The sequence below is a fragment of the Haemaphysalis longicornis genome, unplaced genomic scaffold (assembly GCF_048455015.1).
Source record: "Haemaphysalis longicornis isolate Haplotype H1 unplaced genomic scaffold, Haemaphysalis longicornis Haplotype H1 scaffold_4, whole genome shotgun sequence".
Taxonomy (NCBI): Eukaryota; Metazoa; Arthropoda; class Arachnida; order Ixodida; family Ixodidae; genus Haemaphysalis; species Haemaphysalis longicornis.
In genome coordinates, this window is record NW_027526361.1 from 40,964,427 (window position 1) to 40,988,768 (window position 24,342).

At 49.3% G+C, this 24,342-nt stretch overlaps 1 protein-coding gene and 1 long non-coding RNA gene across 2 annotated transcripts in view; one reads left to right on the forward strand and one right to left on the reverse strand.

The window, feature by feature from the left end:
• Window positions 1–1,528: 1,528 nt before the first annotated feature.
• Window positions 1,529–17,000, reverse strand: LOC144178563 (basic phospholipase A2 PA-12A). The gene is made up of 4 exons (XM_077706504.1): window positions 16,910–17,000; window positions 8,134–8,434; window positions 4,895–5,004; window positions 1,529–1,723 (listed from the first exon to the last, which is right to left on the reverse strand). Exons 1-4 carry the CDS (start codon window positions 16,998–17,000, stop codon window positions 1,554–1,556), a joined length of 672 nt encoding a protein of 223 aa, XP_077562630.1. The 3' UTR covers window positions 1,529–1,553.
• LOC144178565 (uncharacterized) overlaps window positions 12,144–24,342 on the forward strand; it is a 66,021-nt gene continuing 53,822 nt past the window's right edge. Inside the window, exon 1 of the long non-coding RNA XR_013324022.1 lies at window positions 12,144–12,436. This is a non-coding gene — a long non-coding RNA (uncharacterized LOC144178565). The remainder of the gene's footprint in view (window positions 12,437–24,342) is intronic.

The window sequence follows — 24,342 nt, forward strand, 5'->3', positions numbered from 1 at the left end:
AATGTTTTCACCTTTACGATAACAACATTTAAAACAAACACGTTTGCGTAACGTAACAGTGCAGTTTGTACAACTTGGCAAGTAGGTTCATTTGCACTTTGCACACCACGATGTCAATCACATTGGCTTTAACAAGTACCATGAAGCAGAATCAAAATGCTTTGCTAACACAATGTGTCTACTCACAGCGGCGAAGAAACAACTTTCACAAAATGCTTTGCTAACACAATGTGTCTACTCACAGCGGCGAAGAAACAACTTTCACATTGCATATGTTCATAGACCACGTCTTCTCCGTTCTCTTGGCGAAGACCGGGAGGTGAGCAACCCTGTGTTTCAAGTCAACGGGAAGAAATCTCCAGCCTGTGCTGTCAGCGCACACTCGCCTCCTGTTCGGTGGTAGGTGATTCTAGTTCCTCCGTCTCTATCGGTGGGCTGTCTGACACTGGAGGTTCCTCACTCACAGTTTCTTGCTGACTTGCCACCAGCGTCCGTTGCGCTGGCGCAGATGCGTCGTCAAGAGTTTCTATGGCGGACGAGAGACGCACAGGCGCACTGTGAACGGCACTTACTGGGCGATTTTCTCGCGTGGAGCTGGGTACAAGCTCGAGCGATGCAGGCAATGCAAGGGCTGATTGCAGCTTTGGCAGCGCACGCATCGCGTGCGATGCGGTGGTGATGGAAGAGACTGCCGTCGACGCTTCGTGGCTCTGCCGCTGCTTCGGCCGCACTCTTCCTCCGACACCGGTTCTTCCCGTTGGATAGCGTTTTGGTTTTGTGTCTAGAAAGAAACCAGTTCCCGGTGAGGCAGCCATGTACAACGGTGAACTTTTTCTAGTCAACGCAGGTCGGGGTTCAGGTAAGATCACACCGATGCCTCCCTGTGGCACTGATTCGGAAGCAGCAATTTCCGTCTCTGTGCGGCGTTTCTGAATTTCAGGGGGCTTTGCCGTGATGTTGACAGTCTTAAGTCCATCGGGAAGGGCCATCAGTGGGTCCGCTGCTTCGTGTTTAGCCGCGAGCTCGTCCACGCCGAGGGCACTGCTCGATTCCTGTTTGTGCGACTCTTCAGGCTGCTTAGAAGTCTGTGCGTCCGTTAGATTAGTTAAGAAGGAAGACGTCTGCGGGGGATCAACTTCCGTGACGTTTGTCCCTTGTCCGGGCTCTGTGTTCTCCGGCGACACCTTTGCCGTCTTCTTGGCGTCGCCGGGTGGCGCCTTAGCGACGACACTGTTGTTGAACGGCACCGGCGACGACGTCGGGAACCAAATGGCGGTCCAGGGAGTCGAGCCGTATCCGGGTCTCTTGGACCTCCACCCGGGCCGGCGGTGTGGCGACGAGTGGCCCGGGGGCTGGCGGCGGCCCTTGACTTTGCGTCTCTTGTAGAACGTGCCGTGGCCCGGCCGGCGGGGAGACGCCGGGAAGGGCGCGAGCAGCAGCGGCGTCTGCGGCGCCGGCAGCTGGTGCGCGTGCAGCTGGTGCGCGAGCAGTCCATTGTGGTGGCGGTCTGCACCCTGCCCTCCCCAATGGAGGGGGGCAGGGCTCGTTAATTGCTATCTCTTCTTGCCGTGCAGGAAGGTGTGCAGCGCGGCGAACTTGCTGTGCTGGCAGGAGACCCTGCGGCGCGGGCACGGGTAGCGGCTCACGCAGTTGGCGAACTCCAGGTCGCACTGGCACAGCTGCTGGCCGCAGTGGGCGTGCGGGCTCAGCGAGGACGGGTGCGCTGCATGCGGGGCAGAGCACATGTTGGGGACACCGTAGCCGCTCTCGCGTCGCGGCCAAGGGGCAGTATACTATCATCTCGACAAGGAGGTCCTGGGCCTAGCCTAGCCTGAGCTATCCTGAGCAATTTATGAGTCTGAGGGACAAAGATGTGGCCCTGGCCGAGGGTTCTAGGTGACCTAAGTATAAACCTAGCACCATCGGCCAGCATCGCGTCTTTGTCCCTAAGACTTAGAAACTGCTCAGGCTAGCTCAGGTTAGGTTAGGCCTAATACTTAGGTAGTGACTTAAGTATTGCAAAATGCAAGCATTAGGCCTTTTTCTTGCCGTAAAGGAGGAGGAGAAAAAATTTTTGCAATCAGATAAGAGCGCGGTGAGTGGACTCCTCAGTCCGGTACCCCAGAAATGCTTTAGTCTTCGCCTTAAATGAACTCTTAAGTGTTCCTTATTAGAGGAGCCATGAAGAGAACACACAAGTTTGGTTTATTCAAAAGATTGCCTCGTTTGAATCATACTGACACCACTTTTAACGTGAACTTCGCTGAAATAAGCTATATAAGTAGGAAAAAAAGGGAATGGCCATGCGGCCCACTCGCTCATTTTCCGTAACAGAACCTATGATGTCATAACAGCTAGCCCTGCGATTGGCGGAGGCCGGCAAAAGCAAACGCAAATTAGGCAGACCTTATAAGCTTGCCCAACGAGCTATTTGCGCTTAAATGTAGGGCACGTTCTCTTTAAAACAGTAAGAATGGTGGGGCAAACAGTGGAAGTTACGAAAGCACACGTAAACATAGAAGTACCGACGCGTATGCTGCTGTTGGTACTGTGCGCACTATGCTTGGTTTAGCTGCACAGTACTGCAGGGCTTTGGGTTGTTTCAGACGATACTGGCCGATTGACGTAAGCGACAATGTCTTACGTGACCGCATTTGTCGAGCAAGCACCATGTTTCACGAAACGATTGTCTCCATGAACAAAACAAGCCAGGTAAAAATACGTTCACAAACAAACCAAAGGCAGAAAACGGCTTGCCGCAGTGTGGTGGCGTCATCTAGGTTCACTAACGGTAAACAAGGCCCTGTGATGTCATTGCAGACCACGAAAACGCACGATTTAGCGGGAAAATCAAAATTTTTACTGAAATTAGTTACTTTGTCGGTAAATAAAGCATCGTTCGTATTCGAACAAGCGCTTGGGGTACTATAAAACACGAAATCTTTCGAAGAACACAAACTTTGTCTTCATGGCTCCTTTACGTCTTACTTATGGCAGCATTGGTTTTTTTTTTTTTGTTGTTGTTATAATTCATTGTTTGACTACCTAGCGGGAACACAATGTTTATGGGCAAAAGGTGGAAGAAGTTAGAACACCATGGGCTTCTTCAGCCGCCGCACAATTAACTACCGTTGTAAAGTCACACTGGCTGGCGATGGGTTTTTACGCTACCCCAGCCTTCAGAACTCTGCTTTCAACTCCAATTGCGGTTAATATAGGCTGTTTATTTATTCGTGAATATGTTGAGTATGTTAAATATGCTAGCAAACGGCTAAATTTATCTCTGCGGATTTGCCAGTATGTCGTCATAGCCGCGTCAGCTTAGCGATAGGGAACGTGCTGCAAGAGGGACGGCCCGTTTGAACGTACTTTCCGCATTATTTTTTTTTTACAAATCACTTCAGTGTTTACTATTTACAAATCACTCCAGTCAAGGGACATTGCAGTGAATTTTAGACATTGCCTACATAATCAGAATAAAGTTTAGAATTCGAAAACCACGTTCTGAGTTTCTTTGGGACGGCGTACAAGCATTTTTGACGAGAAAAGTTTTTTCCGAAAATGACTCCCGGTTTGCTGAAGTCGGCTGCGACAGCACGCTTGTCAATCCGCAAGCCAAATTCAGAGGAATGTCAAAGTGTCTCATGTGGACAACTTGTGCGTGTACAAGCAGAAGACGCGATAATAATCATTGCTGGCGAAAATCACCGCTTTGAAGGCCGAGGTAGCATCGCAAACCACTGTGAAGTAATAATTGTAGTTGGTGCGGCGGCCGCGAACGGCTAACGGTGTTTTCTGCCGCCAATTACTGATAAACTAAGGCTCTATATTCCCCATAAATAACCATAAAATTTACAAAACAAGTTGAACTACGCAATGCAGTAATAAATGGGATTTAGAGGAACTTCAGTGTACGCTTAACGACTTTCACCCGACCACAATGCAGAGGCAGTTTAAAGAAGAAAAAAATCTGACTGCTGTCACATCCATTTGGTTTAGCACTTACAGTTAAACCTACAGCAAGACGAGAATTCCCGCCCGCAAAACTTCGGTGGTTTGCACTTTCAGTCATACTCCTACTGTTTATTAACGTTTATGCAAGGCATAAAATAGTCTAATAACGCTTATTATCGTTATCGGATCAACACACGACGCTTGGAGCTCGACAAACAGGCTGCCAAATGCTGAGCTTGACGAAGGCCTGTGTCTTAAAGCAGGAGATATAAAGGCATTAGCTGAGCAATTAACTGACAGAACGGACAAGCTAGAACAATGGAACTTTGCGAGCACAGTATTACATGTATTGGCAAAAAGTACTAAGGAGTGCCTTAATGTAGTAAAACAACTATACGTCAACGGCAGCAGCAACAACGGACATGGCAATTCGCGGACATACATAAACACTATTTCATTACATCAGACTTCAAATTAACAAACGGTTCTTCTATGGTAGGAGCATTACATGGGGTACTTAACAAGAGCTTAGATGCGCCGTCCCAAATAAACAGAGGAATCAATGCTTCCCTACCAAATTCCAATACCCTGCCGATTCCCTATATACCATCGCTTCCCTACCGTTGCTTCCCTTCCCCTACTGAATGTACCTAGCAGGGAGCGTCCATGTGGATCACAAGGATGCAAACGTTGGCGAATTTTCGCTCTATTGTCAGGTTTCCAGCAGTGGTATTTGCTCTAGTCCTTTAGTATGTTTACTTCTTATGTCAGCGCTCAAACTGTACACAGGCGAACAACGAATGGTTGCAACTGTCTGCCTTGAAGCATGATTTTGACTGTGGGCACGGGTCGTCAATAGTGCATTTTTACGTTCCTAAAGCATCCCCCCTCCCCCGAAAGAAAAAAATTACAAAGGAGAGGAGTGAGGAGCGTGCCTGACCGCAGTGCGCCATTCCAGGCGTGAGGCAGTGCCAGTCGTAGGGCAGCAGGTAGAGGGATAGCTTGGAGCACGGGGACTGCGAGTAGCACCAGTCGTGCTCCAGGCAGCAGCTGCGACGACAACACAGCGCCAACAGAGTAGTACCCCGAGTGGAGAACAGAGACAAGCATCAGCAGTATTCGCCCCTGCCTACATGGTTGGCTTTACCACATCTCAGCATGGTATAAGCGGTGAACGTGGATAAGGAAACAAAACTTTAGTGCAGTCGAACCTCGTTATAAAGAAGTAGTATCGCAACAGTGAATTAGTTCGTTATATCCGATATTTGTTGCAACCGTAGGGGTAAAAATCGGCTGTAATAAATCGGCAATCTGGATCGCGCAACAATCCTATATAAAAAGCGTATTGTTCTAGGCTTCGAACCCACTTTAAACGAGGTAGTCCTTATCTGTCTCCTTGTGGCATTAACTAAGCACACCCGAACATGAGAAAGTGAAATTACAACACTAGAAAGTTCGTTCGGCAAAACAAGCCTGCGTTCTTATTTACTTGAAGGAGGATGTGGCCTTCGCCTGGTGGCTTTTCACAGTCTGAGCGGAAGGAAGTTTTTCACAGTGACCGCGCAATTAAGGGCCTTTCCTACTTTTGCAGCTTTTCAAGCTACTAAAAATGGTCGTTTCGTCTCACTTTTTGTAAGTTTTACTATCTTGGCTGTCGAGTTTTGAGCCTGGCGGGAACCAAATATTTCTTCGTTATAGCCGATATCGCGCGGATTTCGAGGTTTCGGTTTCATTATAAAAATAATAGGTGTCATTCAAATGAAGCGTGACCAAACAAACTTCGTATTTAGTTCGCTATATCTGATAATTCGCTATATCAGTGTTCGCTATAACGAGGTTCGACTGTACAAACAAAACGCATCGCTCGCTCGCTCACTCACTCACTCACTCACTCACTCACTCACTCACTCACTCACTCACTCACTCACTCACTCACTCACTCAATCAATCAATCAATCAATCAATCAATCAATCAATCAATCAATCAATCAATCAATCAATCAATCAATTAACCAATTAATTAATTTCATCAACTCAGTTTCACCAGAAACGCGAAGTTGACAAGTTGACGATAGTCCTGTGTATGCCGTAGAGTGAGTAATTCCAAAGGGCAACGAGTTTTATACTTACGTGTATTGCTGTTCATATGTAGGCGACATTAAAGTGAACTAGAGCAAAGCCACAAGGAGAGGCCAGAAATAGTAACAGTGTTTCGAATTTGATTTTGGAAGGTAAACTTAGCTTGCTCAATTCTTCGCCAATGCTTCTTTGGGGCATAATCTTTTTCACGTGTACTTGTGAAACAAATTAACGCATGACATTGCCCATTCTGAATCGTGATCGTGTCTTTTCACATGCGGCTGTCAAGCAGCCGCACAAACATTGGTTAATACAGGTAACGTGTTATATCAACTAGGGCTTACGTCCCTAATTAAAGGCTCTTCCTGTTCCGACGCCTTGCTTATGTTCTATTAGTATGGCCAGAGTCCTTCAACTCTGGTATGGCTGTGCCGCAGAACACAAACGACATGGTGAAGCCTACTTGTATGGCAGGGTTGAGTCGTTTGGAGGAAGGGATGTGCTTGCTCCTTTGAAGCTATGGCAACGAAAAAAGTATTCGTCATGAAATGAAATAACAGTACGATTAGGCGTTGCGTGAAGTGATCCTATGTAGAAAATGGCTATCCGAAGTTTCGCACTTGTCCTGCCGTACGACATGAATTACGGTGTAAGAAATGCAGCAGACACACAGAAAAATAAACGCCTAAAGTGGGCGGTATTGGTGCCTATATTAGCCTAACTAGAGCCGCTAAATCTGACCACTCAGCAAAGATGAGGTTGATAATGTAAGTGATTTGGCTTGTGAACGTGAGTACCGACTAAGTGCTTATTTTTTGTTAGAGCGAGGAAGGGTTCATTTTTGTTACCTTTCCAACCTCACTCTCGCTGCTACAGTTATACACTTGCAAATAAGGACTAAGACGTTGGAATTAGTAAACCAAAGGTCTGAGAAAAGGTTACAGCTCATACTCGACCAAAAATAATTGGTAAACATATTGAATAATACCGAATAACGATCCCAGATGACTGGTGTATTCATGCTTCACTTATACTGCAGAGGCCATGCAGACAAAACACAAGTTTGGTTCATTTCAAAGATTGCCTCGTTTTAATTACACTGACACCACTTTTAACTTAAACTTCGCTGAACTAAGCGCTATAACCAGGAAAAAAGAGAATGGCCATGCGACCCAGTATAGATCATTTCCCGCACTAGAACCTATGACGTAATATGCGCAGATGTGCGATTGGCTGAAGACGGCAAAAGCAAACGCAAGTTAAGCAGAGCTTATAAGCTTGTAGAAATGTAATGTAAATTCATTTGATAGCAGTAAGAATGGTGGGGAAAACAATGGAAGTTACAAAAGTACATGTAAAAGTACCAGTGCGTACTTCTTAATCGAGCACTTTGCGTACGTTGCTACTGCACGAACTACACCTGTCATGGCTGCACAGCAGTCTGGCGCTTTGGGGTTGTCTCACACGACACTGGCCGATTGGCGTAAGCGACATTGCCTTACGTGACCCTTCTTCTCGAGCATACCCCATGTTTCCAGAAACTATTACTACCTACCGTAACAAAAACAAGCCAGGTGCAAATACGGTCAGAAACAAAGCAGAGGCGGACAGCGGTTCTGGGCAGTATGGTGGCGCCATCTAGGAGGACTGAAGGTAAACAAGGCGCCGTGCTCCGCCGTACGCTCCAGAATAAATGGCGCAGAAGACCCACCCTTGTTACGTCACGACAGACGTTACGAAACACGATTTTGCGGGAAAATCAAAATTTTAACTTAAATTGATTGATTTCTCAGTGATTAAAGTACCGTTCGTTTGCGGCTGGGACAGCGATGGGGGCACTATAAAACACCAAATATTTCGAATAAAACCAACTTGTATTTTGTTTGCATGGTCCCTTTAAATGAGAAACGGGATTATGCCCATCGCACGGTCTTCACATAACCGAAGAGCGGACCATGGGGATGATGACGATGGTGATGGACATATTCTGATTAACGTACCTACGAGCACGCTGATGAATGTTTGCATGGTGCACGGCATATGATAAAAGAGCACGAAACCACTTATTGCGTAAAGAAGGGCCATGCATGGCCCGTATACCTGTCGATGTGGTCGACCGGGGTGCCGTCACCCATGTAACCGCAGAAGCATCCGTATCCGCGGTAGCTGAGCGGATTGCAGCCGGACACGCACTTGAGCATGTTCGCCAGCTGCACGATGCTGCGGCGAGCCCTGGCCCCAGCCCTGTGACGTCCGTTCTCCTCGCCGGGAGAGGGCACCTTGACCAGCAGGGGCACGCCCTTTGAAGAGCCCTGCCGCTGCCCGGAGAGCGGGGAGCCACTCGCGCCTGGTGGACGACGCCGGGAGAGCGCCCGACGCTCGCTCATGGCAGCCAGCACCCCTGCAATGACGGTGGGCACCGTGGCAGATAAGATGGGCGAGGCAATGGGCACCTAGTGCCGTCACTGCCGCAATGCCACCGAAGTCGATCTCCACAGCTCATATGGTTCTGCTGCACATTCGGCCATATCTCTACGGCCGACATTTCAGAGTCGTCACGGACCATCGCGCTCTGTGCTGGCTGTCTTCGTTGAAAACTTGTCGGGACGCCTGGGTCGCTGGATTAGAGCACTGCACGGGCCGATTTTTTCCGGCCCGGGCCCGGCGCGGCCCGAAAGCGCCATGCTCCGGCCCGCCCGAGCCCGGCCCATATGGCCCGTACCCGGGACGGGCCCGAAAGGTTTGGGCCCGGCCTAGCCCGGCCCGGCCCGTCCTGTCCCGTTTCAGCCAATTATGCCTTGAGCATAAACGAGGCACCGTCCAATCCTCAGTTATTGTGAAGAGACCAGCAGCACACAAGATATTTTTTGGAAATTGCTGTGAGAACTTGAGACTGTCACGATTTTCAGTGGTACTGTGTGTACCTTCGGTTAATTACGCCCGTAACACTTTTTGCGAAGTAATTGCAGGGCAATATTACAAGTGGAGGCATAGGTGGCTGTCTCATGCACGCAGTGCTAACCACACAATGTTCTTATTGCATTTAAAAGAATGATTACAACATAGAACGCCCACATAAAGTGGAAAACTGTGGACATTTATAGTTGAGTTTACATTACTCGCTGACAAGCAGGGACTGTTGAGTAACAACAGCAGAAAATTCTCCTGCAAACTCCGTTTATTGCAGCGAGAGAGAGAATGCAACGAGAGAGAGAGAAAAAAAAACGTGCTGTAACTGCTCCTGGTGGGATTACGCCAGGCTGAGTAGCTGAGACCGGCAGCCAGCCGGAGCCACTAAATGCTACCGCAGGCCTGAAAGAGGTGCATCTTCCATGATGCATTGCGCGGGAGGAGCCCGACGAGAGGAGAATGCGGCATCACAGGAGGTTGGCTTGCCAAAGCTGGGCCGCCTGACTTCATATGCTCCCTCCTAAAATATTTCTTCCTCCATGCATATCACGCGTTCGCCGTTCGGCGCCGTTGCGGCACCGTGGCTCACCGACGGAGACGGGCGTGGTGTGGCGCGGCGCCTCCTCTCTGTCTGTGTTCTTGGTCTTTTAGAATTCCTTGCCTGGGTTGCGTGTCTTAATTTTGTGTTGGAGCGAACATACTAACCGATAGAGCCAAATATTACCATACACGCGCCATTACCCACAACTATGAGACCCGGGCCCGATGCGAGCCTCACTCAGGCCCGAGCCCGGCCCGGGCCCGAAGCTCATGGGCCCGAGCCTGGCCCGGCACCTAAAAGTCACGTTTAATGCCATAGTATTTCGGGCTCCAGCAGTAGACATTTACATAGGTCTGGCTTAGAAGCTCCGCATTCTGCAGGAATGGGAGCTTTTGCTTTCCCATACGTATATTCCCGTTTCTATATCAGGTGTCTGTTCGGACAGGTACTGACGATGGTAGGATTTCTAGTGACGTACGTCGAAGAATGGCTGGCCTGTCCAGGCTCTTGTTATCTGACCCCTTGACCCCCCACCCCCCTTCTGACACCCAGCCCCTTGTCGGCGAGTCCCTCAACTGATAGATACTGGCCGGTTTTCACAGCGAATAAATTGCCAACAAATGCATGAGTGAACCCATCCCCAGTACCAACTCCCTCAAGAGCCTCGGTGTCCTGCGTGATTCTTCTCTGACTTAACTGGGCATCAATACTGCATTTGTAAAATAAGAAAGGGTACTTAAAAACTCGAACTGGCTATGTAGCAACCGGTCACTATCATTGTGCACGTTACGTTGTTTTGGCTTTACCTCTGTAATTTATGAGCCAATGGTTGGACTTCATTCCGTGTTTTTTTTTCCTCTTGCACATAGGTTACGTTCCTCGTAGCTTCTTGGGACGCGCTGATTTACGTGGTATGGGCTCATTCCGGCACCTGTAGGTAGAGCTGCGGCAAACGGCAACAACTAGTGTTGCACTTTTGGTGTTTTTCTGATTCACGTCATTCTACTGTTAGATGAGATGTTTTTGCTACAGCGGAGCTGTTGTAGGTTAGTTACCCTGTTTTTTTTTAATTTTTTTGTAAGTCCGTAGAACGAGAAAGCCCACTTGTTCTCTCAGCTCTCGGGCCTATGCACGCACTCTCTTTTCGGCCACCTATTGCCCCGGCGCTTCATATTTTGGTAAAATATTGCGTATATTGCTCCTGAAAACGTCGTCTTCCCAGCAATACATATCTGCTTTAAAGTGAGGACGACTTTAAGGAGATCGGCGTAAGCCTGGTCTTTGCAAGCTGGCTTTCCCACATGGCGTTTTGCTCAGTGAAGCTTACTTATAAAGAAAAAAAAAAGACGAACTACCTGTGAACTCGGCGTAAGGAGGCCACTGCAGAGGATCGTGTATTGAGTTTTAAAGGGGAGTTGTTTAGGGGCTCGTGATGTCCGTTGATGCCCGTCACGACAGGTGAAGGTACCCACCCCACTGGACCGACAAATGGCGCCACCGCTTCGACGGCCGTCCAGTGCGCGATCTCAGCGCATGCGCCGGGGCACGCGGTGCACCTCCACCGATGAACTACCAGACCTCCGTGGGTAAGCTTCGAGTACATACATACCGCGGCGAGTGGCGTTGTGAGCGACACCCTCCCCTGCGGGACGTGGCCGCCAGCGTGCCGAAGTCGCCAGATACCACTGGCGTAGTCAAACGAAAAGTTGCTATATACTATCGTGAGTGGCTGTACCCCTTCGGCCGTACGCTCCCACCTTCGGACCCTTAATGCAGACCCAGAAGTGCTCCCATTAAGGTGCGAGGGCCGTCAATGAAAATGTATTGAGGTAGTTGACGGTTTGGTGGTAGTTGTACAGGCAGTTGACAGTTTTTGAACGCCCGTGCGCAAATAAGGTGTCAAATGAACGGTTTCGGTAACTGGGAGTCATCGCACTAGGGGGTTTATAATATGCTAGCGCAGCACCAAACGATAGGTTTCGCCAAGTTGTAGTCCACCTGAAGCAAGACTCTGAAAAGTGGCCGAACTGTTGTGACAAGTGTCGCGTTGTCGACGTTCGCCTGGTCAGATGAACAGACATGTTATTTCCCGGAAGATTTTGTTTCATTATCTGACCCAGAAACACAGCCGCATAGTTCATTAACCACAGGAAAGATGGCATCTTCAGCCCTCTCTTCTTTTGTCTTCAATTACCCGCCGTTGTGGCTCAGTGGCTAAGGCGTTGTGCTGCTGAGCACGAGGACGCGGGTTCGATTCCCGGCCGCGGCGGCCACTTTTCTGACGGAGGCGAAAAACAAAAACGCCCGTGTGTGCGAGATTTCGGTGCACGTTAAAAATCCCCAGGTGGCCAAAATTTATCCGGAGCCCTCCACTACGGCGCGCATCATCGCCTGCGTTGCGTCGGAGCCTTAAACCCTACAATCAATCAATATTTTGTCTTAAATTAGTTAAATGAGGCCCAGCTAAAGAGCGCCGGGCCCACAGCGAACTGCTCGCTTATCTGGGCAGCGGAGCAACCCCAATCCGCCGTGGCCCAGATGATTCAGTGTCCAAGGAGCGGCCGGTTCACTGGACGCAACGATAACGGACACAATCGGAGGGGCGAGCAGCTCTCGGCGGCAGCATTCCTGGCGCCGCCGGAGTGCGGCAGTGAAATCATTCCAGGAAGCCGACTGGGCTGGCGTCGTCGTCTGCGCTGGCGCGCTTTACGCACGAGCGGTGGAAGCAGCGAAAGCGATCGAGTTTCTTCGCCCGTGAAGGCACGCGCGCGCAGGCCCTGTTGTGTCGAGACAACGCTGACGTCTCCTCCCAGCGGAAAATGTTCGGCGGTTTCGACTTCCTTTTGGCGCTGTATGCGTTCTTTGGCCCGCTTTCTTCCTGACGAAAAACGCGTGGCGTTGTCCGCTTTCGAAGCCACGGCACGTGGTTTCAATGGCAACACCGAAAGGCTGGTGAGTGTAGCTTCTCCGTTGACCGGTGCTCCCCGCCCCCTTTATGCCTGCATTTAGCACTGCGCAGTTGTTTGTTCATAGCACTGCGGAGTTGTTTGTTCATAGATGCAGTGAGTGGGCTGAACCATTGCTTTTTTTAGGGGGCGAAACCCCTTACGGGCTCGGGATGTCGGTGTCTAATGTCGTCGTCGTAACCGTCGTCTCATGTAGTCACGATACTAAAACACCGGGTAACTCGTTTACGCCTCGCGCAAGAACGCTCTGTGCTTCTAAGACACGAGGCTTTTACAGCAAAGCTGTGTACCTCTACCTCCAGACGGTCTCATCTCCGTGAGCAGAAACGCCAAGGCGCCAAGAATACACTTATACACTGCATGCTTCGCCCTTTCCCAGGTTTCACGTTAGTGGAGATGGCCCGGGATTTTTTTTTTTTTCCTCACAAACGTACCGCGACCGCTGTGTTGCGTTGGAACCATTCATTTCATCGAGCAATTTGTTAAACGACAAGTCGCCTGGTACTTTTGGAAATCCAAAGGGAAGCTTTCACTGTCACACTACTCTGTTCTTTCTCGTCTTCTTATTAGTTTAGGCGTTTTTGTGTATTCCGCTGAGCTTAAGCTACTGCGCTGGATAGGGTTGGTCATCAGCGCATTCGATGGAGGCTAATACAAAGAGTGCATGCGACACTTGTCGGAAGAACGATATAATTCAAACTGATCCCCGGCTATCTTATTCGGCATGTCTTACAAATTAGTTGGCTCATTTTAAGTTGAATACAAAAGTAATGTTCGTATCATGCTAATTCTGTCTTAGATATATATTTATATACGTATAATGTGTTTAATTAAAATACAAGGTTCTTTTTCTTCAATTGGAGTTTTTGCTTTACGAGCCAGGAAGTGTAATTAATTTTTTTTCAGCGTTTAGAAGCGAACCACGCTGAAGCGCAGCTAATTTCGGCGTCTAGAATGGTTCCACAAAGGATTTCAGACTTTCTCGTGTCTCCCGTGTGTCTTTATCAAAGCCGCTTTTGGTTGTGATGCTGACGCTTGGAAGGTGTAAAAAGAGCGAGATTGTGAGAAGTGAAGTGCCGTGATACCTCCTGCCTAGTCACGCGTGCTCCTCTGTTCGCTTTCCTTGAACGACACTAAACTAAGAATTTATTCAATACGGCATTTTGTGCCGGGCAATAGAACGCCATCTTCTTCCTCCACTACAACGTATTCATTTATTATTTTATTATACCCTTAACATCTCAGTAATAGTTCTCTATTTCGACTGCTCGCTGTGACGACGAAGCAGCTCCACTAAATGGACTCAGCCGTTTCGTAACGTCAAGTCGTGCAGCTCGCGACAATGCTTACGTAACGCTGCACCATCACACAGCCGCGCAGAGAAACGTGACTCTGTCGTTCCCTCTTCACAAAGGGATGTGTGCCGCTCAGCGTTCCCCTTCCGGGCCCCTGCACGGCCATCCAACTGGTCACGAAGACACGAGCGGCACGGCCACGACGGCCGCCTACAAAAGAAGCAAAGTGTTGTGTATCCTCCTGCTCTCCTTCGGACTGCGATCCGGCCAAGTCAGCCTCTTCGACTTTCTCTCCGCGCCCCTTCGACAACACTCGAGAAAGAAGAGCATCAGACAGGCGCTCCTCCTCGCGTTCTGACAGGTGTCGTACTCAGCTGACGCGCTCCGCAGCCTCCGCGGGAGCCCACCTGCCGCGCCTGTTGCATCGTGGCGGCGGCGGCCTTGCGCCGACCTCGCCACGGCCGCACAAGCGATTCGCGCGCGCAGTTCGCTGGCCTCCCTCGGCACGCGCTGGCTGTCTTCTTCATATCCTCGTTCCCAACGCCCACCGCTCTCCGGGCCGGTACAGTGGGCCGGGCTAGGCTCTCTGCTTGACCACGCGCCGACCGAGCGTGCTTGCTACGGTGGCGGAGATATTTTTCCCCCTTCCCCTCCTCCTATTTACCTTTCATTTTCCTTTTTTTTTTTCTCCCGTCATCTAGATACAGCGGACAGCGGTAGTACGACGAGCGCGCGGCCATCCTTTCTGGAACGCCTTCCTCCAGAAGTTTTCAACTCTCACTGGCACGCGCGCGGGGAGGAGAAAAAGAGGGTTAAGAAAAAGCGAAAGTCGCTCGCTGGCGATCGAGGAAAACGCCCTGACCGACGCGTTCTGCTGCGCCTCTCGGGCTATCTTTCATTTTAATCGCCACACCCGCCGGTAGGAAAAGGCTGGCCCTGTATTGTGTAAATGGACAATGGGACCATATTTGCCCACTATGCACGGCGTGTACGTTCCGCAAGTTGTGCACCATTGGTCCGATACGGCGGCCGAGAATCGTTTTCCACGAACCTACGGAGCGATCCGACACACAAGTTCCAGTTGCCATGAGGTGGTAAGGAAGCTATCGTACACTCGCGGAAGCAGCACCGTTGGCATTTGCGAGGAAAATCAAGGTCATATTCCCTTATAGGGTATCGGGTTTGTCACGTGCGATCAGGAAGTAAGGGGTCATTCGCACCTGCTGGCCTGTTATGAGGCCCGGAAGCTTATCGACTTTCTGATGGATGAAACTGGGTTTCCGTGGTCGCATTTCTGGTGATGATCATCTTGCTGAAGGGCAGCGTCGATAGCATAGCGTCATCACGGTGCAAGTTCCATTCAAAAATATCTGAAGGAGTTCAGTAGAGAGAGAGAGAGAGAGAGAGAGAGAGAGAGAGAGAGAGAGAGAGAGAGAGAGAGAGAGAGAGATCTGCAATGAATACTGAAATGACCAGCCTTGCTAACGGCAGGGTTGGCTTTTTCAGGTTTTAATAAAGGTGATGTAAAAGGGTCAAATTACAAAAAAAAGAGCTCACGCTGTCACTCACACACATGCACATTTTCGCACGCCAACGCACGTGCAGGCGTTCAACTGTGGCTTCTAGGACGGACACTCGATGGAAGCATACAAATAATATCGGGCCCATGGAAATACCATTGCTCTGTCCCAGTTTGCGAAAGCTTAGCTTGCAAACAAATAAATTACAATAACATTTGGTGTTAGCGCTGAAGAAATAACTGCACTACGAGGAAAGATGTCGTGAAGAGTTTTTATTTTTTTATAAGAAACGCAGCTGCCACGGCAGGGTATCGAACCCGTGAGCCCGTGCTGAGAAGCACAATGCTTCATCCACAGCACAACCGCGATAAGCCTATCCTTTTTAATACAGCAGTGGTGGCGCGTCCTTGCGCACTGTGTACCTAAAGCGACACGTGTACATAGGGTGAACGGGCTTCACACTTCACAACGTGTGCGGGCTACGAGACGAATTTAAGGCAGTAACGTATTCGTCTTTAGAACATAGGCACGTCATTTCAAGGCACGAACCCGCCGCGGTGGCTCAGTGGCTAAGGCTGAGCACAGGAACGCGGGTTCGATTTCCGGCGCAGCGGCCGCTTTCCAGATGTGGGCGAAAAGCAAAAACGCCCGGGTGTACGAGATTTCGGCGTACTTTAAAGATCCACAGGTGGTCAAAGTTAACCCGGAGCCCTCCACTACGGCGTGCTTCATCGCCTGCGTTGCGTCGGCGTGTTAAACCCTACTATCAACCAATCATTTCATGGCATGAATGAAGTTTTACAGTTCGGAGTATCGAAACAGGTATTGTCGATGACGGCAGCTTCATAGTGGTGACAGAAGCAAAATTATGGAGTTGTGAGTGCGACAGACAGGCTTACTAAATTTTCTCCGCGAAACCGAAACGTCAACACCCACTGAAAAGAGTGAACTAACGTTTGCCTCTGTAGTCTCCATTCGTGTTGATGTGCGACTTTCGTGTTCAACACGCCTTTCGTGTTGAACGATGACATGACGGGTGTATTAACTTTCTGCATCCGCTCTGAAGCAACGCGTATAACATGCATGCGCAACAAATGGGTGCTCTCACAACCATACCACGAAGTGTTTTCCACATCTCACGTTTTTCTTCATACAGCCTATTCTGTTTCGAAACGAAATGCAACTGAATACCCCAAAACCAAGCACCCACACTCGCCAGAACACCAATTGAAATTACCATATACGAGTGGCCGCTCTCAACTTCTTACAAGGGAGCTAGAGCTCACTAAGCTTCTCGCGTTATATTCGCACGAATAATATTTCAAACAAAACAGCGATGGCAACACAACTGCTGCTTACGCGCAGATCTGGTTGGTACAGTTCACCAATCGCAGTCCGTATAACCTTCTTTCTAAATTTAACAGCAACAGGCACCTAGGCATTTTTTTTTTTTCGGAGCTTTCGCGGCGCTCAATTTTCAGCTCATGCAAGCGCGGAACACGAGAACACTGTCGTGGATATTCGGAATCAAATCTATTAAAGAGTGGCGCAGAGTGCTCGTGGGCTGCTATGCCTTTCAGAGGGTTTCCAATACATGCTGCGGGAGACTATATTCCTTACATCAGAAGAGCGAGTAACACTTACCTGCTAGAATAAGTGTGAGGAGTGCAAGTCCCAAGATAAGGGCGAGCCTGAGAGGCCCGCGAGCCTTCTTGGCCCACGTAAGCTGGGACATTCGCGAGCCAACCGTGGACGCAACCCTCTCACATGGTCAACACATGTCACCCATCGCGTCCTCCGGACGCAGGAACTGCGAACCGAAGCACGGGCTCTGAAGTCGCTTCAGTGAGGATCGTGGTCAGCGAACCAAAAGACGCGACGAAGGCAACGTCCAGGCACACCTCTTCCTCGAAGCACGAACTTCGGGGCCGTAGCCGAGGCCCTTAATTTGTCAGGCGGGTTGTAGATCTTCAGGTCGTCAGTCACTGTCCAATGGGCCAATCCATGTTTATACCAGGTCGTTTGAGCCGACTGTGGACGCAGAAGCTTCTGTAGCGACGAATTCGACCGGCTTCCTTAGGGGGATTCCCGCGACGTCTGAAGGCCATTAGGAAGGCCTTCAGTAGGGCTCTTCAGTTCCAAGCGTCCAAGACATCTTTGTTCTTTTGTGCAGTGCGGCAGTGTGTGGCTGTTTAATGGACTACGAGAAGATTTCCTTCGGAACATTCCTCGCGTATTCAGCAGCTCACACAACGACGACCATCCGTACAGTTGATATCCTCTGTCCGATGCCCTCTTCAACGTCCGGAGAGATGTTCTGCGGGCGCGCCGCGGCCGGCTTTCCTGGAGCCCTGTCCTGGAGGGAAGACGTTGAGTCCGCGGTCAGCGACGTCGGCGAACGGTCTTGTCTGTGGCGTCTGGGTTGCCGCTGCTGCTGCGCCCACGGCTGAGTGACCGTGACTGCTGTCTGGCTGCGAAGCGCATCGCTGGCGATCCAGGTGGACCGAGCCCGTTTTCGCCGCCACTGTTCCCTTCCGCGGCCGCGACCAGTGAGAGGCCGAAAGCGAAACGGGCCGAAGAAGAAGCAGCCGCGCCGGGGGAAGAGGAGAGAACAGCTGAGTGACCCACATTCGCGCACTCTGTTTGCATCGCGCTCGCCGACGCTGCCAGGTTCCTCTTCCTCGGCGCCCCGCTCCGCTGCTCCCGCTCCCCGCACCCGGGTCGGGCCTACACCCCCCTCGTTACAAGCCGCTCATCTCTCAGCCGCAGTAATTTCCCGAGCCCGTATTGGGTGACGGCCATGTCAGCTGCAGCTTCTCCCCCCTCACTTCAGAGACGCGTACAGACTTTGCCTAACTCTTTCTTCAGGAAAGATGTGCTGAAAGCTGAGCTTGTTGGACTAGATTCATGGTTCGCAGCGCAGAAAGACAAAATACAGAGGAGTACACAACACGGTAAACAGGCATACACAACAATAACAACAAAAAAGCGCTCGTATTGTGTTTGTTCTTCTCTGAGTTTTGTCTCTTTGAGCTGTGAACTAGAGCACTGCACGGGCCCGGGCCGGCCCGAAAGCCCGGGCCCGACCCGGCCCGCGGGCCGGGCCGGGCCGCCCGAAGTCGATTATCGGCGGGCCCGGGCCGGGCCCGGGCTCAGTGCCTCGGGCCCGGGCCGGTCTCGGGCTCGACGCCACGGGTCCGGGCCGGGCTCGGGCTTGAATTCATAGGCCCGGCCGTTAATAGTTCCGACGTGAAGTGTAGAAAAGAGCAAAAAAAGAATATTCTGAGTATACTTTTACGCGCTTCTTGGTGTTAGTTGTACACATTGTTTTGAAAACGTGTTTTGCTAGGGCTGATAGTCACTATACTGTAACTTTAATGACATTTCATGTGCTGCATCAAGATTTTATATTTTGGTGTATAACATATCAAAGATACGGTTACAAGGAATGCCCTAGAGGGGAAGGAATTAATTAAGCCACCCTAAAGCTGTGCACCTATGTCTATGTACGTGTGTTTTAGATGCCGAACCAATCTTAATGCGGCTGCCGTGGCTGGAAATCAAACTCGCGTGCTAGAGAAGCACCACCGCTTAACAACCACTCCAGGGAAAATATTTCAACGCACGCACATACGCGTGGATTCAAATGGAAAGCAAGAAATTTCATTAACCACATGAAGTTGCCAATAGTCTGGCCATCAAAGGTGATGGTGTCTCTCGTGTAAGAATACGAGCTATTATTACGACCATGTGGCGTGAACTGCAGACGGTGTGAGCTAAACTACGTGTACTTTTCAACCCTTTTTTTTGCGTTACAATTCAGGGCGTGCTTGTACAGACTAGATGCTCCGTCTGATTTCCCGCTACGAAGATACTCGACCAAATATAATAAACTAATTTTCTTCAACGTCTAAAACCAGGCCTGGTCACATACATGCGGGCCCTCTGTAGGCTAAAAAAAAGACCGTGCCCGGGCTGGGCGTGGGCTTGAGACGACGGGCCGGGGCCGGGCCTGGGCTTGAGACGACGGGCCCGGGCCGGGCCTGGGCTTGAGATGATGGGCCCGGGCCGGGCCCGGGCTAGGCTCACTTATGAATGCCCGGGCCCGGGCCGGGCCCGGGCTTGGTGTTACGGGCCCGGGTCGGGCTCGGGCTACACAAAGCGGGCTCGGGCCGGGCTCGGGCCTTAAAATCAGGCCCGTGCAGTGCTCTACTGTGAACCATGCAACGGTTTCTCTTGCCTGCAGGGGAAGGCGAAGGTGGCCTTACGCTTCCTTTAGAAGTCTTGCTTGTGGAAAATTCTCTTGGATGTTTCCAATTAAGTTACCTCCTCTGCAGTCACATAAATCGAAGCATTGGCTCCTGAAATCGCATTATTGTTACGTTCAAGATTACAGCGGTATTTGACCATGGTACAAATGAAAACGTGCATAACTAATGAGAAAAAATGTGTATAACCCGATGATAGTCTGGGTCACCTGCTTTGCTTTATATCAATTGAGCATTTCACCTATCGAAGTCGAAGCTTAAAAATAAGTTCGAAGCGTACTTCTTGTAGACGACCACACGGGCAGTGTGAGATACGTAAATGTGTCGTTACAGCATATGCTTACACAGAGTTTGCACTCAACCTAAAATACCCCCCCACTAAACTTTGTCGAAACAAACCGACAATACCGTTAACCTTCTCACACTCATAGAAGTCACTCCCTCACTAATTACAAAATATTTCCGGCTGCACGAAAAGACATTAGATCGAAGTAGAGATGAAAATATCCCCGGCACGCGAGTGGCACGCGGGACATCTGAATTATTTATTTTTTGTTTTTAAACCAAGCAATTCTGTTGGAGAATATTACCACCTTCAAATTCTTGTTAGCGCATGATTACGGGCGCATTTTCAGATCAGTTCATGGTTGAACCTCTCGTGCTCTCCTCCAATAGGCACACGACCCAGCCCTGCCCCCTCTACACCCGCTCCGCCCCTGAGCTGGGGTAGATACTGTGAAGGGGACCAACTGACCCTACTCGTTACCCGGGTGAAGCGGCTAGGGAAGCACATGGATTCTCGAACTGCGGTTTCACTTTCACTATAGCGCTCATTTAAATGTTTTCTCTTTTTCGTTTTTTTTTCTCTCACTCTTGCCCCTCGCCCGCTTTTATGGTCGCTCCCAGGTTGTCCGGGCGCTTGCTTGATTTCGATTTCGCCTTGCGTATCGGACTTTTTCGCTCGCTCGCTCGCTTGCTCTCTGGATCGTCTGCTCGCCATCTTTACCTAATTTGCTTTGCTTTTGTTACTTTTCGCATTTCGTACACTGGAGGAATGTCTGAAAAAAAGTCAGCGGAATTTTTTTTTTTTTTTTCGTTTCTGAACACTTTCTTTGGGTGGTGTTCAAATATATTCAACTGTCTAGCTTTCAGCGCCTGGTTTCCCAGCTAGTTTCCATTTCCAAACGAATGGAGGCGTTGTCGTCTCTCCGTCTTAATCGTGCCCCGCATCAATCCCACTCCCCAGTGATAGGCTCCCCTAATGATAGTTTTCTGCCGCTTGCTTTTCATGACAAGTTCTCTCTTGTACCCCCATCGTTTGATCACTCACTCACTCACTCACTCACTCACTCACTCACTCACTCACTCACTCACTCACTCACTCACTCACTCACTCACTCACTCACTCACTCACTCACTCACTCACTCACTCACTCACTCACTCACTGTCTGTCTGTCTGTCTGTCTGTCTGTCTGTCTGTCTGTCTGTCTGTCTGTCTGTCTGTCTCTTGCGACATCTGCTTGTGACGCACATGTTGGTGCAAACTATGATCGTTTATATGTCCATATAAACGATCGTAATTTAGTATACGATTTACTACACAACCTTCAGACCGTGTACTAAAAAAAATCGGCCTCACATTTATACTGCCGTGGTTCAATTTATTCCCCTGATAAAGCCCATTCAAGCGACAGGTTATACCGCCTTGACCCTGTGTCCTTAAGACGCCGGTCGGACATTGCAAGTGCAAAGTGCACGCAGCGTTCACCGGCAACGCTGCAGGCTTTGCGTAGCTTCGTAGGCACTATTTTCGAGGCATCATACAATACCGACGTCATCGGTTTGTGCTACCAAAAAAAAAAGACACGGCGCAGCACACGCGCTTTAGCGAATGTAAGCCAAGGGCGTGTCGGGACGCAGGTGACCCTGGGCCTGAACACTGAACCCTAAGTCGAATGTAGCTCGGCGCCGAAGCCGAGCGAGCGGAAACAGCTCTCCCGGCACGTGCTTTTTCTGCTCTCGCCGAGACCCTGGCGTTCTCTGAACAATGCAAGGCTAGCTAAGCGCGAAAAGCGCAGCGATGTTCGAAACGGGCGTGCCAATCGAGAGCAAGGTTGACATGCTTAGGACGTCCCGTCCTCGGCGTTTGTGACTGTCGCACTAATGCTTCGCTTAAGCGCCACGGAGCTGGGCCTTCATTAAGCAAATTAATTTGGTTGAGAAACATGCACAGCCCTATCAGAAATCTAAGCGTGATCATAAAACGGCTTTTTAGATGTCGAACAATTGAGAGGGGTTCATTTTGAGAATTTATTCCGAAATAAGAGACGTATGAATGCTTGAGTGATGCCGTTAACTTTTTCTGGGTCCTGGCCGCCTGTACCCTCTCTGTTTTATTATAATAGCTTCAAAGATACCGCAACAGCACATGAGCTAATCTACGAGCGAAACTGCTTGCGGCTGCTTTGTTCACCTGGCCGTTACCGGTGCTTCTTTCTTGCGCGTTTTTTTCTTTCTCGTACGCAAGCGAGACGCGAAAGGCAAAAGCCGCCAAGGCGCCGTACCCGTTGGGTCCTAAAAATAAGCCCCTGCGCCCCGGAAGTCTTTCGGTGAACAATACTGCACGCTCAGTCGGTGATCCACGCCGGGAAGCGATTCGGGGAGTGAGCCAATTGCAGTTCCTGCTGTTTCTGCTGTTTACGTAGGGCAAAGAAAGGCTCCCGCCTGGTATGCCCGGGTCCCACGACCCGTGTACAGACAAAAAAAAAAAAAATATGCGGAGAAGTGAGAGGTGCTCGTTACGTCGTTTCCTGCGCCAACGACAAAAAGAAAAGAAGGAAAGTTCAGTTTTACTGGAATCTTGGTGCTCGCGTATACGGCTTAGCGAACTTGCGGATGTGCTTTGTGTTAGATGGGGCGTGCTTTCAGGGGAATATGCACGTATGATTTGTTATTGTAGTTGTATCGTTGTGATTAGGTAACAGTTTTGCAGCATTTAGTAAGCACTAGTTCGACCTGTGGAAGCGCTTACAACATTGCCAGCCATTGATCTTGTTATATGCCGGATTACCGTTGCACGAAAGGTTGACAGCGAATAAATAAATAAATAAATAAATAAATAAATAAATAAATAAATAAATAAATAAATAAATAAATAAATAAATAAATAAATAAATAAATAAATAAATAAATAAATAAATAAATAAATAAATAAATAAATAAATAAATAAATAAATAAATAAATAAATAAATAAATAAATAAATAAATAAATAAATAAATAAATAAATAAATAAATAAATAAATACCATTACTTGGATGACTGACGATGCGCTTAGCTGGGGAAATGCGCGATAGTAAAAAAAAATAATGCAGTGAAAGAGATAAACAAGTACACAGCAAGAAGACGCCAGCATGTGCTAAGCTGCAATTTTAATAAAGGACTCTTCTCTTACTCGTGGCCGTTTTCCCGCAAAACAGTTTTTGTTTTCTTGCCGGGCTAACGTTTCAGGGCTAGCTTACTTTCTTATTGTTCACGCTTTGGAACTACCAAGACATGGCTTCGTGTCCACTGCTATTAATAGAGCGACTTGGTGTAAAATGCAGACCTATTTAGAGCGACAATCCTTTCGTAAAATACCTGCTAGGACGTATTGTTAACAAATTTATCAAGAACATTAGCTATTAAGGGATATAATGTTACATAATAGTAAAATACTGCTTGAAGTTACTTCTTCTGCTCGTTTACGCCATTTATTTACTCCTTTGTTCATCGGTTTACCCATTCATTACTAATGATTAATAAGTAACTTATTATCTAATCAACCTGTTTGTTTTGATAGCCCAGTATAAGTGAACACGGGGTTATAACAGAAATAAGATTTAGCGCAGCGAAAGACACAGACAGTGAAAAGGACGGGACGGGCGCCCGTCCCGTCCTTTTCACCGTCTGTGTCTTTCGCTGCGCTAAATCTCATTTCTGTAATATGAACCAACTCGCCCAGCAACACGTCTTACTGAAAACAGGGTTATACTTCGCGTTTGCCTGTGATGTAGTGAAAGCACGCTTATCGGTGCGCTCCAGTCGCGGTGTTTTTTTAGTGCGCGCGTTACGAAGCGCTCCAGCGCGAGGCGTAAACGAGTGGGACAGTACCGTAAAAACCCGCGTATAATACGAGGTTTTTTTCCAAATTTTACTACGTAAAATTTGTGCCTCGTATTATATGTGGATCCCAAAGTTTTCAGCCGAAAATTTGCACTTTCGGTTTCGGTTTCAGCGGAGGGTGGGCCATCTTGCGGTGGCGTTAGCTGGCTGCAGCTATAGTGCCTAGAATATAGTATATTCTAGGCACTATACTGCAGCTTCTCTCAGCCGGCGCCATTTTGATTGTTTTGACCATGCGAAGGATCGGCACGTTCACCGGAAGTCTATCACGATGTCGGGTGCACGAAGGCAGTATTCAGCGGCAATTAAAAGAAAAGTTATTTTATGTGCCGAGACAATCAGGAATTGCGCCGCAGGACGGCAATTCGGCGTCACCGAAGGCAGCATTCGCGGGTGGCGAAAGCGACTGGTGCTTGACTGGATACAGTCTGTGTGGTGTCGGCGGCCTGGAGCACTGTTGGGGGTTCCCGTCAGTGCTCGTGTTGGACGCCTTTCGCTGCCACCTGGCCGATTCCGCGAAGAAGTTGTTGCGCATTGAACTCATTGTCATTCCAGGAGGAATGACATCCCAGCTGCAACCGCTAGACGTTTGCATCAACAAGCCTTTCAATGACTGCATCAGGTCCTGCTACCAAGAGGGGATGA